Raw genomic sequence first — 12,500 nt, forward strand, 5'->3', positions numbered from 1 at the left:
TCTCACATCATTGTCTCATTTCAGTTCCTTTCTTCCTTATTTTTCCTTCATTCCATTACTATCACTATGAAATCGTTCTCTTCCTCTTCCTCCACCACCTCCTCCTCCTTTCAGGGCCTCTTTTTCCCTATTTTAGTTCGATTTTATTTATTTCCCTCCTTCTTTGTCCCTATCTTTTCCCATTATTACCACAATGGCCACCGCCGCCACCACCACCACCACCACCACCACTCCTCTCTCTCTCTCTCTCTCTCTCTCTCTCTCTCTCTCTCTCTCTCTCTCTCTCTCTCTCTTTGTGGGACGTTCTTTATAAATTTCATGTTCCTCCTTTCAACAATTTCCCCCATTTTGTTTCCTCACTTTTTCTGACCTACATTTTTCTCTCCTTTTCTTCATTTTCTTTCGCTGCTCCTATCAGAAGGCGTCCTCCGTTTTCTAACTACCTGCTGACACGATTCAAACTTTTATACACCCAAGTTTTCTGTTTTCATGAACTCTCTCTCTCTCTCTCTCTCTCTCTCTCTCTCTCTCTCTCTCTCTCTCTCTCTCCGCTCAGTAAACACGTAAGGAACGGTGTGTGCGTGAAGCAAGCAAACAAACACACACACACACACACACACACACACACACACACACACACACACACACACACACACACACACACACACACACACACACAGCCCCCGGAGTGCTTAATAAATAGCCACTGTTGCTTGGGATCCATGCTAGTGTTTGCGTGTCTTCAGCAATAATGACATCTCCCTTTCTCTCTCTCTCTCTCTCTCTCTCTCTCTCTCTCTCTCTCTCTCTCTCTCTCTCTCTCTCTCTCTCTCTTACGAGGAAAAATTCTAAGATCTGATATTTTTTCTTTCTTCCTTCTTTCCGATTTTCTCGAAACATATCGTCTTATATTCCTTTATCGACACTTCCGATAGTTTCTTTTTCTGTGTTTCTCTTTCTGCTCCTCTTAAATAATGAATTCTTTCGTTATCTGTTCATCCGCTTCTTCTATCGTTGCATAATTCCGTGTCCGTCATTCCCTTCCCTGCGAGCGGTGCGTGGAGGCGTGGAAGAATGAGTGGAGGGCGTCAGGGAAAATGATTGCAGTAATCACTCAATAATTACATCCAGATTCATTTGCAAGGCAGCACATTTATTTCTATTTAAATATTAATGACAAAACTCGGTGCGTATTGCGTCGCCTGTTAGGAGTTTTATTTCTCCACCCTCGGCGAACAACACCAAAAGAGAGCATTTTTTTTCTTCCCTGATTTCCTCGCCTCACCTCCTCATTGATAAACATCCTTTCATTGCTTCTCCTGGGAAATGTGGATGAAAATGTACGACTTCCTGGAACATTTCCAGCACATCTTTTTCACATTTTTTCGTGACCAGTACCGAGACATTTTTCTTTTCCAGTCACGATAATCTAAAATCCTTCTAGGCGCACTGAGGCGGTGTCAGCAGGCCTACGGCTCCCGTAGGGAAATTGTGAGGCAGATATACGGTCTCATATTTTCAAAAAGGATTTATAAGAAGCATATGTGGAAGTTAATATCGTTGGCAGGCTTCACGTGGCATCTAAGAATTCTCCTTCACACATAGGAGTAGTCTCCCATTTGTGACGAAAAAATCCTTTTACTGTAGGCTGAGTAATAGAGACTGATATATTTGATCTTGCCTCCTCATTTCACAGCGGCCACTTTCTCCTCCTCCTCCCTCAGGTGTCTGATGACGGCAACCGTAGCGTGTCCATGGTGAGCTTCACGCCAGAGCCGGGCCACGACGGGGCGCCCCTGCAGTGCTCCGCATACAACGAGATGCTGATGCGAGCGTCACATCGCCACCCGCCCGGGGGCCACCGCAGCTCCGCCCTCCTCGTCGTCAATTGTGAGTGTTCGAGGGTTCTTCAGGAGGGAAGAGGGTGAGAGGGTCGGGGAGATAGTGAGTGAGAGTGAGGGGAAGGCCACCTGTCTGCCCTATGAGTGGCGGGTCAAGGGCATTGATCAGCTGCCTCTGGTTCTATTCGTCTGGTCGGGAGGCATTTGGTGGCAGGGTTGGCGCTCCAGGCGGCTGTCTGGCCTGCACAGCCTCCTGCTGGCACTGTACGGACAAACATGAATCACTATGGAACGGTCCTGACACTCTAACCTCTACATGCGAGTCTCTCAAGGCCCTGCAGTAACCGAAAAAATACTGACGCCGAGCACAAGTACATCCTCGGTGATTACTAAGGGCGGGTGGGCCACTCAGCGCCGTGACCGGGTGACGCAAGACCTGCCGCTCAATAAGTCACGTCATTCATTTCTTCTCGTCTCTATTCATCCGTGCGTCACTCATACTCGCCACATGCATTGCATCACCCACTCACTCCTACAGAATTGACCAGTGCATTTATCCGTTACCTCTCAGTCTTCCACATCTTTCATCATCAATAATAACATTTTCTTTCTCATTCACATCAATGAAACCACACACTGTACACCTGACTCGCCATTAAGCCACACTGATACACACTAGCGTACTACAAAAGGTCACTCAATTAAGCTAGACACGTCATTTGCTTTCCTCCAGACAAAAGCCAGAGCACACCTCCACGGTGCCTCTATGTAGTGTCAGGCCACAAAACAAGATACTGTAGCGGTGCAGTCTAGTTTTTTTTTTTTCAAAGTTATTCTGTCTTTACCTATTTCCCAATAAACATTTTCCCAAGTGAACAATTTTTCTCCCTTAGTCGATCAAAGTACTGTTATGATAAGGAAAACTTTACCGAAATCACAACCTTAAAGAGCCGAGCTTAAATTAGATAGAATATATAAGAAGGGAATAAACAGACCAGGAGAGGAGGTTCACAGTGTCTGGAGGGGAAGATGTCCAGCTGAAAAAAAAAAATAAATAAGGCAGAAATTTGTCTAGGTGATGCAATGGCCTGGATAAGGAAACTGTTCAACAAGGGGGAAAAGAAAAGGAGGGGAAGATAATGAAAGGGAAATATGTCGTGCACTGATTTGTAGAGTTCCTTCATCCAGGCCGTGTCCGCCGCCCGGCCTGGGAGTTCATTAAGCACCTCGAGCGGCATTAAAGGCGCGGCGATTACAAAGGTTAATGCATCAGGCAGCGAGTGACACGAGCCCGAGTTATTAAGGTGGCAAGCTCATTATTAAGACATTAGTGCTCATTATCCCTCATTACGGGGCAAGATTAGGTCTTTGCCAAGCCTGCAGTAATGGGAAGGCTCCGCTAGGCACCGGCTTAGCTGTGTGATGCACCAACCCGCCCCGCCGCCACCCGTCACATGCCTAATTGGGAATGTGCAGGCATTGGCTTCTGGAGGACATAAGTGTAGCCCATTATACACTCGCGCCCGCTTCCGTCATGGAGAGGCGAGGTACTGCACGGGATGGTGGTGGTGGTGGTGGTGGTGGTGGTAAGACAATCACGAGGTACATTTGCATTATCATAGTAGTATTAGTGGTATGGTGGTGGTGGTGGTGGTGGTGGTGGTGGTGGTGGTGGTGGTGGTGGTGGTGGTGGTGGTGGTGGTGGTGGTAGCAGTAGCAGTAGCAGTAATAGTAGTAGTAAAATATAAAACCAGCTACACACACAAATATATAATAATTTCTATTCATATGTAAGCCTCCAGGGGTCGGAAGTTTAGAAATATCCATGTTAAAAGACCAAGAAAACACACACACACACACACACACACACACACACACACATAACTACGTAGTTACAGTTCGTACACTAATAGACAGCACACTAATCCCTCACAATCACACAGCTTCACCCTGTCGCACCACACCCTCACCACGTCTCTTCCATGGCGGTGCTGGGAATCTCCTCTGTCGCCTCAAATGGAGCTTCAAATGACCGCTTTCCCGCCCGCTCAGCAGTCTTCCACGGGTCCGCAAGAATTCTTTATCGCTGGAAAGTTTGGGTAATTGAGACGTGACAAGCGTGGCGTCATACAATTCCGGGGACGCGCGACGGCTTCCGTATAATGTTATCGTATGTAAATTAGTAGTAAGATTAGGGCAGCAGAGTGCGACTATGGCCCGGGGTGTACGAATTAATTTCACGCTTTAATTGGTGTTGCTCTCTGTTGGAATTTTCGGCCTTATTTGACACCGCGGGATATTTAACTAAAAGCACCGCTCGTGGAAAGAGGATGTTACTCACCTGACTTGCTTCCAATGCTGCACAGGAAAATATTCATAAAAGCCATACTCACCTACTGAATTTATAGTACAGGAAAATAAAATGGGAAATACCAAAGAGCGCGTTGCAAACCTCACCCACCTGTAATTCTGTACAGAAAAACACATCACACTTTTCAGCTGTTTAAAATAGAGAATAATAATAATAACGGGTAAACTACATATATACATACACGTATAGGTATACACGTAAGTTGAAGAAGAAACAACACTTTGTTTCAACGATATAAATAAAGACAGGAAACTTAAACTTCTTGATGTCCCATTTCAGCAACAAAACAATAAAAAAAAAAAAAAAAAAGAAGAGCATGAAAAAAAAAATTTGTTCTAACACAAATTTCCTATTGAGAATATATTGTTTAGAAATGATGACGATAAAATTATTCTGACAGCAGTTTTGAAAAATAGGAATATTTAAATGATTCTTTTCCTCACATTGTTTCCAGTAAGCAAAATTGACCTTTACGTGAAAACATGCAAGCTGATGAAGCATAAAATAAATATACCTAAGATGCTTCCGAAATATAGGTATATATGGAGAGAGAGAGAGAGAGAGAGAGAGAGAGAGAGAGAGAGAGAGAGAGAGAGAGAGAGAGAGAGAGAGAGAGAGAGAGAGAGAGAGAGAGAGAGAGAGAGAGAGAGAGAGAGAGAGAGAGAGAGAGAGAAATTCTGACTTTCTAAAATATCAAAAGATCTACCTTGAAAGAAAAGCTCAGATAACAGAAAAATAAACAAAATAAACAAAAAAAAGGAAAACATTTATGTGTAATATTAAAAGAAAAACTAAATAATAAAGAAACTTGGGCACTAAACACACACACACACACACACACACACACACACACACACACACACACACACACACACACACACACAAAGAAAAAAAACGTAAATAAGTCAAGAATTAGAAAAAAAATTACAAAACGAAAAAGAAACGAAGAAAAGACACAACATACTCGAATATCAACAACACGATCTTGCCAATGTAACAAAACTCTCGAGGGAAAAGCTCCATCTCCGCGGCCTTCCTGTAATTAAAACTCCTAAGAATTAAAAACGGTGAATTTCGCTTCTATTCCTCGCCTTGTGGTCAGCTGAGGGACTTGTTACTTATTTCCCTGCACACCTGGCGACGAGACACTCAAGAACCTGCTATCTCACGCCATCTCTTGTGGTGATGAAGCACGGCTTGTTAGGTGTGTGTGTGTGTGTGTGTGTGTGTGTGTGTGTGTGTGTGTGTGTGTGTGTGTGTGTGTGTGTGTGTGTGTGTGTGTGTGTGCTTTACATGAACATTTTTTTTTCAAATTACCGAAAATAAATACTAAACTACTACTTCTATTACGACAACTATCATCACTATTTTTGTCTTTGCGTAACAACCAGACTGTAAACAGAGAGAGAGAGAGAGAGAGAGAGAGAGAGAGAGAGAGAGAGAGAGAGAGAGAGAGAGAGAGAGAGAGAGAGAGAGAGAGAGAGAGAGAGAGAGAGAGAGAGAGAGAGAGAGAGAGAGAGAGAGAGAGAGAATATTTGGATGTAGGGAAAAGGACAAGGTATTTGGTACAAAACACTGAAACAGGAGGCATAAAATTACCATTGCGACACAAAATGCATGAAAGCAATACCCGGGAATTAAGTGAAAGGAACACGCGAAAAACAGGAGAGCAAAAGAAATTAAACAGAACACTATAAAGAAATAAAATGAAAAAAAAACTAGCAATGCATAGGAAAGTGTTGAGTTGGTAGAGCTGAAAAAGAAAAAAAAAACAGGAACAGATAGAAGAGGAAGAGAATAAAAATCGAAACGAAGTGAGGGGAAAAGAGTGAATACAAGGAAACGTGTCTGGGAACATTTGTACGAGAGTTAAAAATATGTTCAAGGGAGTGTGTACGAACTAAAAGAGAGAGATAGATAGATAGAGAGCGAGCGAGAGAGAGAGAGAGAGAGAGAGAGAGAGAGAGAGAGAGAGAGAGAGAGAGAGAGAGAGAGAGAGAGAAATGAAAGGGAGGAGTCAGCCAGTCTTTCTGTCTCAACTTTATGACACTCCCGTCGCCGTAAACTTTAATTGAAAACTTCTCCCCTTCACTGTTTTTCAAGCCAATGCAACTTTTGTTTTCATTTGTAAGATTGTCCCTAATTATGAAGTTTTGTCGGAGAGAGAGAGAGAGAGAGAGAGAGAGAGAGAGAGAGAGAGAGAGAGAGAGAGAGAGAGAGAGAGAGAGAGAGAGAGAGAGAGAGAGAGATGGAACATACCATTTCTTGTTTTCTGTTAAGTTACGTGTGTGTGTGTGTGTGTGTGTGTGTGTGTGTGTGTGTGTGTGTGTGTGTGTGTGTGTGTGTGTGTGTGTGTGTGTGTGTGTGTGTGTGTGTGTGTGTGTGTGTGTGTTGTGTGTGTGTGTGTGTTAAACCTGGTTTGAAACGATTCACATCATAACACGGTGAATGTAAAATAAATGTAAAAACATTCTTGAAAAAAATGAAAAAAAAAAAAACTCCACGCAAAACAAACCTTCGTGTATATAATTAAAAAAAAAACGAGAACCAAAACATACACACACACACACACACACACACACACACACACACACACACACACACACACACACACACACACACACACACACACACAGTGACACCAGTAACATCCGGGGAAGCAAACTGAACCAATATCCCAGACACCTAAAGACACACACGCCACCTTTCGAGTCCCATCCTGGAGTCACTGAGCGCTTTCCCTTTTATTTCACCGTCACACAAGACACGCCCACCTCTCGACTGCCCAATAACTGCCTGCCGAAGGGGTTGAAGGAAAGGTTGCAGGAGAAACAAAAACAGTGCGCACTTGTGTATATTAACTTGGAGTGGAGAGTTAAGCTTGGAAACGTTGAATTAGTGAGCGAATGAAACTTTGATATGAGAAAAAAAAAAAAATGATTGTATTAAGTGGTAAGATTTAACCCCTTCAGTGCCATGACGCGTTGCCATATTTATTCCGGTTTACTATTTGGTGATTCTATACAGCTTCAGAAACTCATGTGGGAGGATTAAATTAGTGAATACTGGCCATTAATCTTCTGACCTCCATTGACCCTTCCTAATGTAAGTAAAATGGTCTAATCACACCCAAACTCGTGCTAAAAATGCGTTCCATTTCTGAAGAGGTGAAGCAAGATATGTCTACACGAGTAACCAGAGAATATATTTGATTCTTCTTTTTTTTAAGAGTACTGAAGTCAATAAGGCTTTGAAATATCACAACAAGAAAAAAAACGCACTGCTTCTAACTGGACAGGTAAATCAGGCACGACTTCAGTGAGATATGGTCGTAAGAGTAACCAGGTAATATATTTGCAGCCTCTAAAGGTTACACGAGTGAAGAGCAGAACAGAGATGAGTGTTAGCAGTTACAGTGGAGCTACATGCGTACCTTATGCCTTCACTGGAATTCAAAGAGGTACAGTTGGTAAAGCGTTCGTGGTGATAAGCGTCCGTATGAATAATGAACAGTATGAAAAATGAAGCAGCCGCGACTCACTCACATACAAGCTCCATTACGCGGGCCAAATTAGTGTTAATATTTCAAGGCTTCATAAACATTTTTTTTTTTGTCTCTTGATTAATTGCTAAGCTTTGTAGTAAAAAGTGAATGGGTTTGACAAGCAGGTTCCGTGTCGAGCTATTATTCCGGTGATTATTTTGGACGATTTTGAGAGTAAGTTAAAAAAAATATGGATAATTACTCAGGACCTTCCACCTCTCTCTCTCTCTCTCTCTCTCTCTCTCTCTCTCTTGAAGAAATAATGAAAACAATCATCATTTTGTGAAAGTTCATATAACTAGGTCATGATATTACACTACAAGCAAAAATTCTCTCTCTCTCTCTCTCTCTCTCTCTCTCTCTCTCTCTCTCTCTCTCTCTCTCTCTCTCTCTCTCTCTCCTCCTCTTTTTCGCACAGGCGGGAATTAACCAAACTATCTATTAAAGTGACTGACACACAACATATGTTACTTCCTGAATAAGGAATGAACACAGCAGGGTGGCCTCAATTTCCTGCGTGTCCGACATACTACATACAGAAAGGGACTCCGTGAAACCTTTATGACAACACACCCAGCCTACAGGCCACGGTGCTTTCTTTATCATTTGAAAAGTAAGCATAGCGTTCTCCGTCATGTATTAGCTGTGTGTGTGTGTGTGTGTGTGTGTGTGTGTGTGTGTGTGTGTGTGTGTGTGTGTGTGTGACGAGACAGTGTGTGTTACCCTACGGAGCGAGCTCAGAGCTCATTATTTCTGATCTTGGGATAGGTCTGAGACCAGGCACACACCACATACCGGGACAACAAGGTCACAACTCCTCGATTTACATCCCGTACCTACTCACTGCTAGGTGAACAGGGCTACGTGAAAGGAGACACCCAAATATCTCCACCCGGCCGGGTGTCGTTATCTGGCTGTGTGTGTGTGCGTGTGTGTGTGTGTGTGCCGTGTGTGTGTGTGTGTGTGTGTGTGTGTGTGTGTGTGTGTGTGTGTGTGAGAGAGAGAGAGAGAGAGAGAGAGAGAGAGAGAGAGAGAGAGAGAGAGAGAGAGAGATTTGAGTGGCTTTACGTTACTATTGGTTTCTGGATTTCTGTGGGATTATGTTTAGGTAAAGATAGCCTCCTTCTCTCTCTCTCTCTCTCTCTCTCTCTCTCTCTCTCTCTCTCTCTCTCTCTCTCTCTCTCTCTCTCTTACAATGAAAAGAACATATTACACAGACATGAATCTCGCTGTTCGTCTTTCCTTCCATTCGTGTTTGCGAGACCAAGGATTTTTTCTGCGCAATTTGGTTCCCTTTCCTGTGGTTGCAGATAACAGACATGTGGGCCAATTATTAGCATTTTGGCGAGACTCACAGGGAGGAAGGAAGGGAGAGGGGAGAGGAGAGAGATGAGAGAGAGAGAGAGAGAGAGAGAGAGAGAGGAGAGGTTATGTCTACGTTGGAAGTAATATTAACCTGGAGATTATAGAGTATGAATAAACACAGGTACAAACACAAACACAAACACACACACACACACACACACACACACACACACGCAGGAGAGTTGAGGATTTATATACACAATTTCTTTCTCTCTTTTCTTATTTTTTTTCCTATTATTTCTTCCTATTGTTTGTTTGCATTTCCGTGTCTTTACGTTTTTCATTCACGTTATTCTGTTTCCTTTCTGGTCTTTTGTTTTATTCGTCACACATATCTCTCTCTCTCTCTCTCTCTCTCTCTCTCTCTCTCTCTCTCTCTCAGATTACACGTTAGTATTTAGATGAGTCGATGGCGTCGCCGGAACCCAATATTCCAGAAAGACAAAAACCTGGATTGACTTGCTCCGCTGTTCTGGATTCGCGAAATTGTGAACACATACCTCAATTTGCTCACGTCCAAAACACAGCTATATAATTATACGCGCGTGTGTATATTGTGTGTTTCTATTCCATGTGTGTGTGTGTGTGTGTGTGTGTGTGTGTGTGTGTGTGTGTGTGTGTGTGTGTGTGTGTGTGTGTGTGTGTGTGTGTGTGTGTGTGTGTGTGTGTGTGTGTGTGTGTGTGTGTGTGTGTGTGTGTGTGTGTGTGTGTGTGTGTGTGTGTGTGTGTGTGTGTGTGTGTGTGTGTGTGTGTGTTTGACCTTTTGACCTTTAAGAAGTGACATTACTTCTTCCAGCTTTCACTGAAGCAGACAAATAAACCTTGCTATTGTCTTGACTTCAGGGAAACAGGGATAGATACATTTTTGTACAATATCCACAAGTCAGCGATAAACACAGCCAAGACTCGCCAATACATCTCATTGTGTATCATTTACCAGCCCCCCCACGTCACCTCTCTCTCTCCTTCCCTCTCTCCTCTCACACGTTCCTTTACACAAACGTACAAGCAAGACACCCTTCACATTCCCCTTCGTGTCATCTGGTAATTTAACGAAAGAAGATTATATTAATACTGAATGATGCTATGTAATTATCTTATATTGTCTTCTTTTCCCAGGCCGCGCCGAGTACCGCCTTAGAGTGTGATGGTGAGGACAAAACTGGGGGTGAGCGTAGTGGTGAGGCAACGTGAATGTTATGCTCGTATGAGGATAAACACGATGAGTTCCTTCGTATCAATCAACGAAAAGGTGTATCAGTGAAAAATCGTGTATCATTATACATTTAACACTACTGAGCCTCGTATTTTCTCTTAATCTTGAGTCAATCAGATTTTTCCCTTTAAAAATATCAAGGGAATTAAGAAATCTAAGGAGAAAACATCGAGAAAGAGTGCAGAATATTCCTTTATTCTTGATCATGAGTGTACGAGTGAGTCAAATTACTACAGGATGCTTTACAGTGAGCGTAATTAAGTGGAAAACATCACCATCCAGATTACAGATGAAGAAGAAAGAAATAAAAACTAGCGAACGTTCTCCACATTAAGTAAAGCCGGATACTTGAAATAAATGAAGCAACACTTACGACACTTAGGTTACGTTGTCATCAGTGCAATGCTGCCGCTGTCCCGCCTCACGCTGGCCAGTGAACACCGCTGCCCCTCATGGCCCCCCACCACCCACTGTGCCCCTCCTCACACTGACCTGAAGCAGAGAAAGGTTATTCGTGATATAGTAAGATGATAATAGTAACGATGGTGATGATGATAACAGCAACCACAAACAAAACAATAGTAATGATGATGATGATGATGATGATGATAATAATAATAATAATAGCAACATCAGCAACATTACACACAACACTACATTACCATCATTTCAGCCACACTACACTATGTCCGTAATTAGTAATACTGCAATAGTACTTTATTGCTATTTACCACTACTACTACTACTACTACTACTACTACTACTACCACCACCACCAAAATGTCAGCAAATGCCGCTGTCTTTATCATTAATATTTTCACAACTGCTATCATTACGTTGGCTCTTACTTGCACCAGTGCCATGAACCATTGCCACTCATAACGCTCTCTGTCCTTGAGAAGATTCGACTCCCACACACACACACACACACACACACACACACACACACACACACACACACACACACACGCCCGGTAGCTCAGTGGTTAGAGCGCTGGCTTCACAAGCCAGAGGACCGGGGTTCGATTCCCCGGCCGGGTGGAGATATTTGGGTGTGTCTCCTTTCACGTGTAGCCCCTGTTCACCTAGCAGTGAGTAGGTACGGGATGTAAATCGAGGAGTTGTGACCTTGTTGTCCCGGTGTGTGGTGTGTGCCTGGTCTCAGGCCTATCCGAAGATCGGAAATAATGAGCTCTGAGCTCGTTCCGTAGGGTAAGTCTGGCTGTCTCGTCAGAGACTGCAGCAGATCAAACAGTGAAACACACACACACACACACACACACACACACACACACACACACACACACACACACACACACAACGTAATAGTAACACTTGCACTCGACCATGTCCCACCAAAACAATCCATTAAGTATTCACGTTATACCTTCCCTTCAAAAAAAAAAAAAAAAAAAAAAAAAAGAATAAATAAAAAAAATACTACTTCGAGTGATATAACTATTTCAGAACATGCTATTGGTTTATAGTTCGCTATTCCTGTTGTTTGAAGCCATCTTTAGGAAATAAAAGAAAATAATTAAATGAAAAAAAAGTCCCTCTTTCTGACGTGTGTTTAGAGACGCTTAGATTATCTTATTATTCCTAAACACCTTCCCGCACCTCGGCTACTTTCACAATGCATTATTTGAAGTTACAGGGGTTGTTAAGAATGTTTCAGTGGTTGTAAGGACATTTCTACATTACTAACATTACAAAACTCTTGGGAACTCGGCTAAATATCTACGTAGTCTTTGAAGTTAAGCCGTGGCGAGAGAGCAAACTGTTTCTAAATGGGGCCCATGTATTAGCACACAGCCCTCGGCCTCGGTGATGTGGCACATATACTCCTCTCATGAAAACACTGGCAAAATGTTGAAATTGTGCGCTGAATGAAACCAAAATAACAAGCAACAAAATAATCACATAAGCGGAAGAGGAATATTTGCAAATGTATGTGAATATAATTTAATTTCGAAATATAATGTATTTATTCTCATATACTCCTTTCCAGAGGTAATTAATTATAATTTGTTTAATTTTACCAATTATTCCATCTATCTTATTTGGAAGACTGGAATTTCGATGTTTAGTATCTTTTCTTTATCTTCCATGTGCCACACTACAAGACTGGTGAGGCGCTGCTTATTATCACTATCATCATTA

At 42.6% G+C, this 12,500-nt stretch overlaps 1 protein-coding gene across 1 annotated transcript in view; it reads left to right on the forward strand.

Annotated features, from left to right (window-relative positions):
- The window catches only part of LOC123513442 (nephrin-like), an 89,536-nt gene that overhangs the window by 10,775 nt on the left and 66,261 nt on the right, over positions 1–12,500 (forward strand). The window contains 5 exon segments of the mRNA XM_045270600.1: positions 1,725–1,890; positions 2,183–2,265; positions 3,785–3,940; positions 10,241–10,289; positions 10,720–10,851. Of these exon segments, the coding sequence (XP_045126535.1) occupies positions 1,725–1,890; positions 2,183–2,265; positions 3,785–3,940; positions 10,241–10,289; positions 10,720–10,851 (586 nt within the window).

The sequence above is a fragment of the Portunus trituberculatus genome, chromosome 36 (assembly GCF_017591435.1).
Source record: "Portunus trituberculatus isolate SZX2019 chromosome 36, ASM1759143v1, whole genome shotgun sequence".
In the NCBI taxonomy this organism is placed as follows: Eukaryota; Metazoa; Arthropoda; class Malacostraca; order Decapoda; family Portunidae; genus Portunus; species Portunus trituberculatus.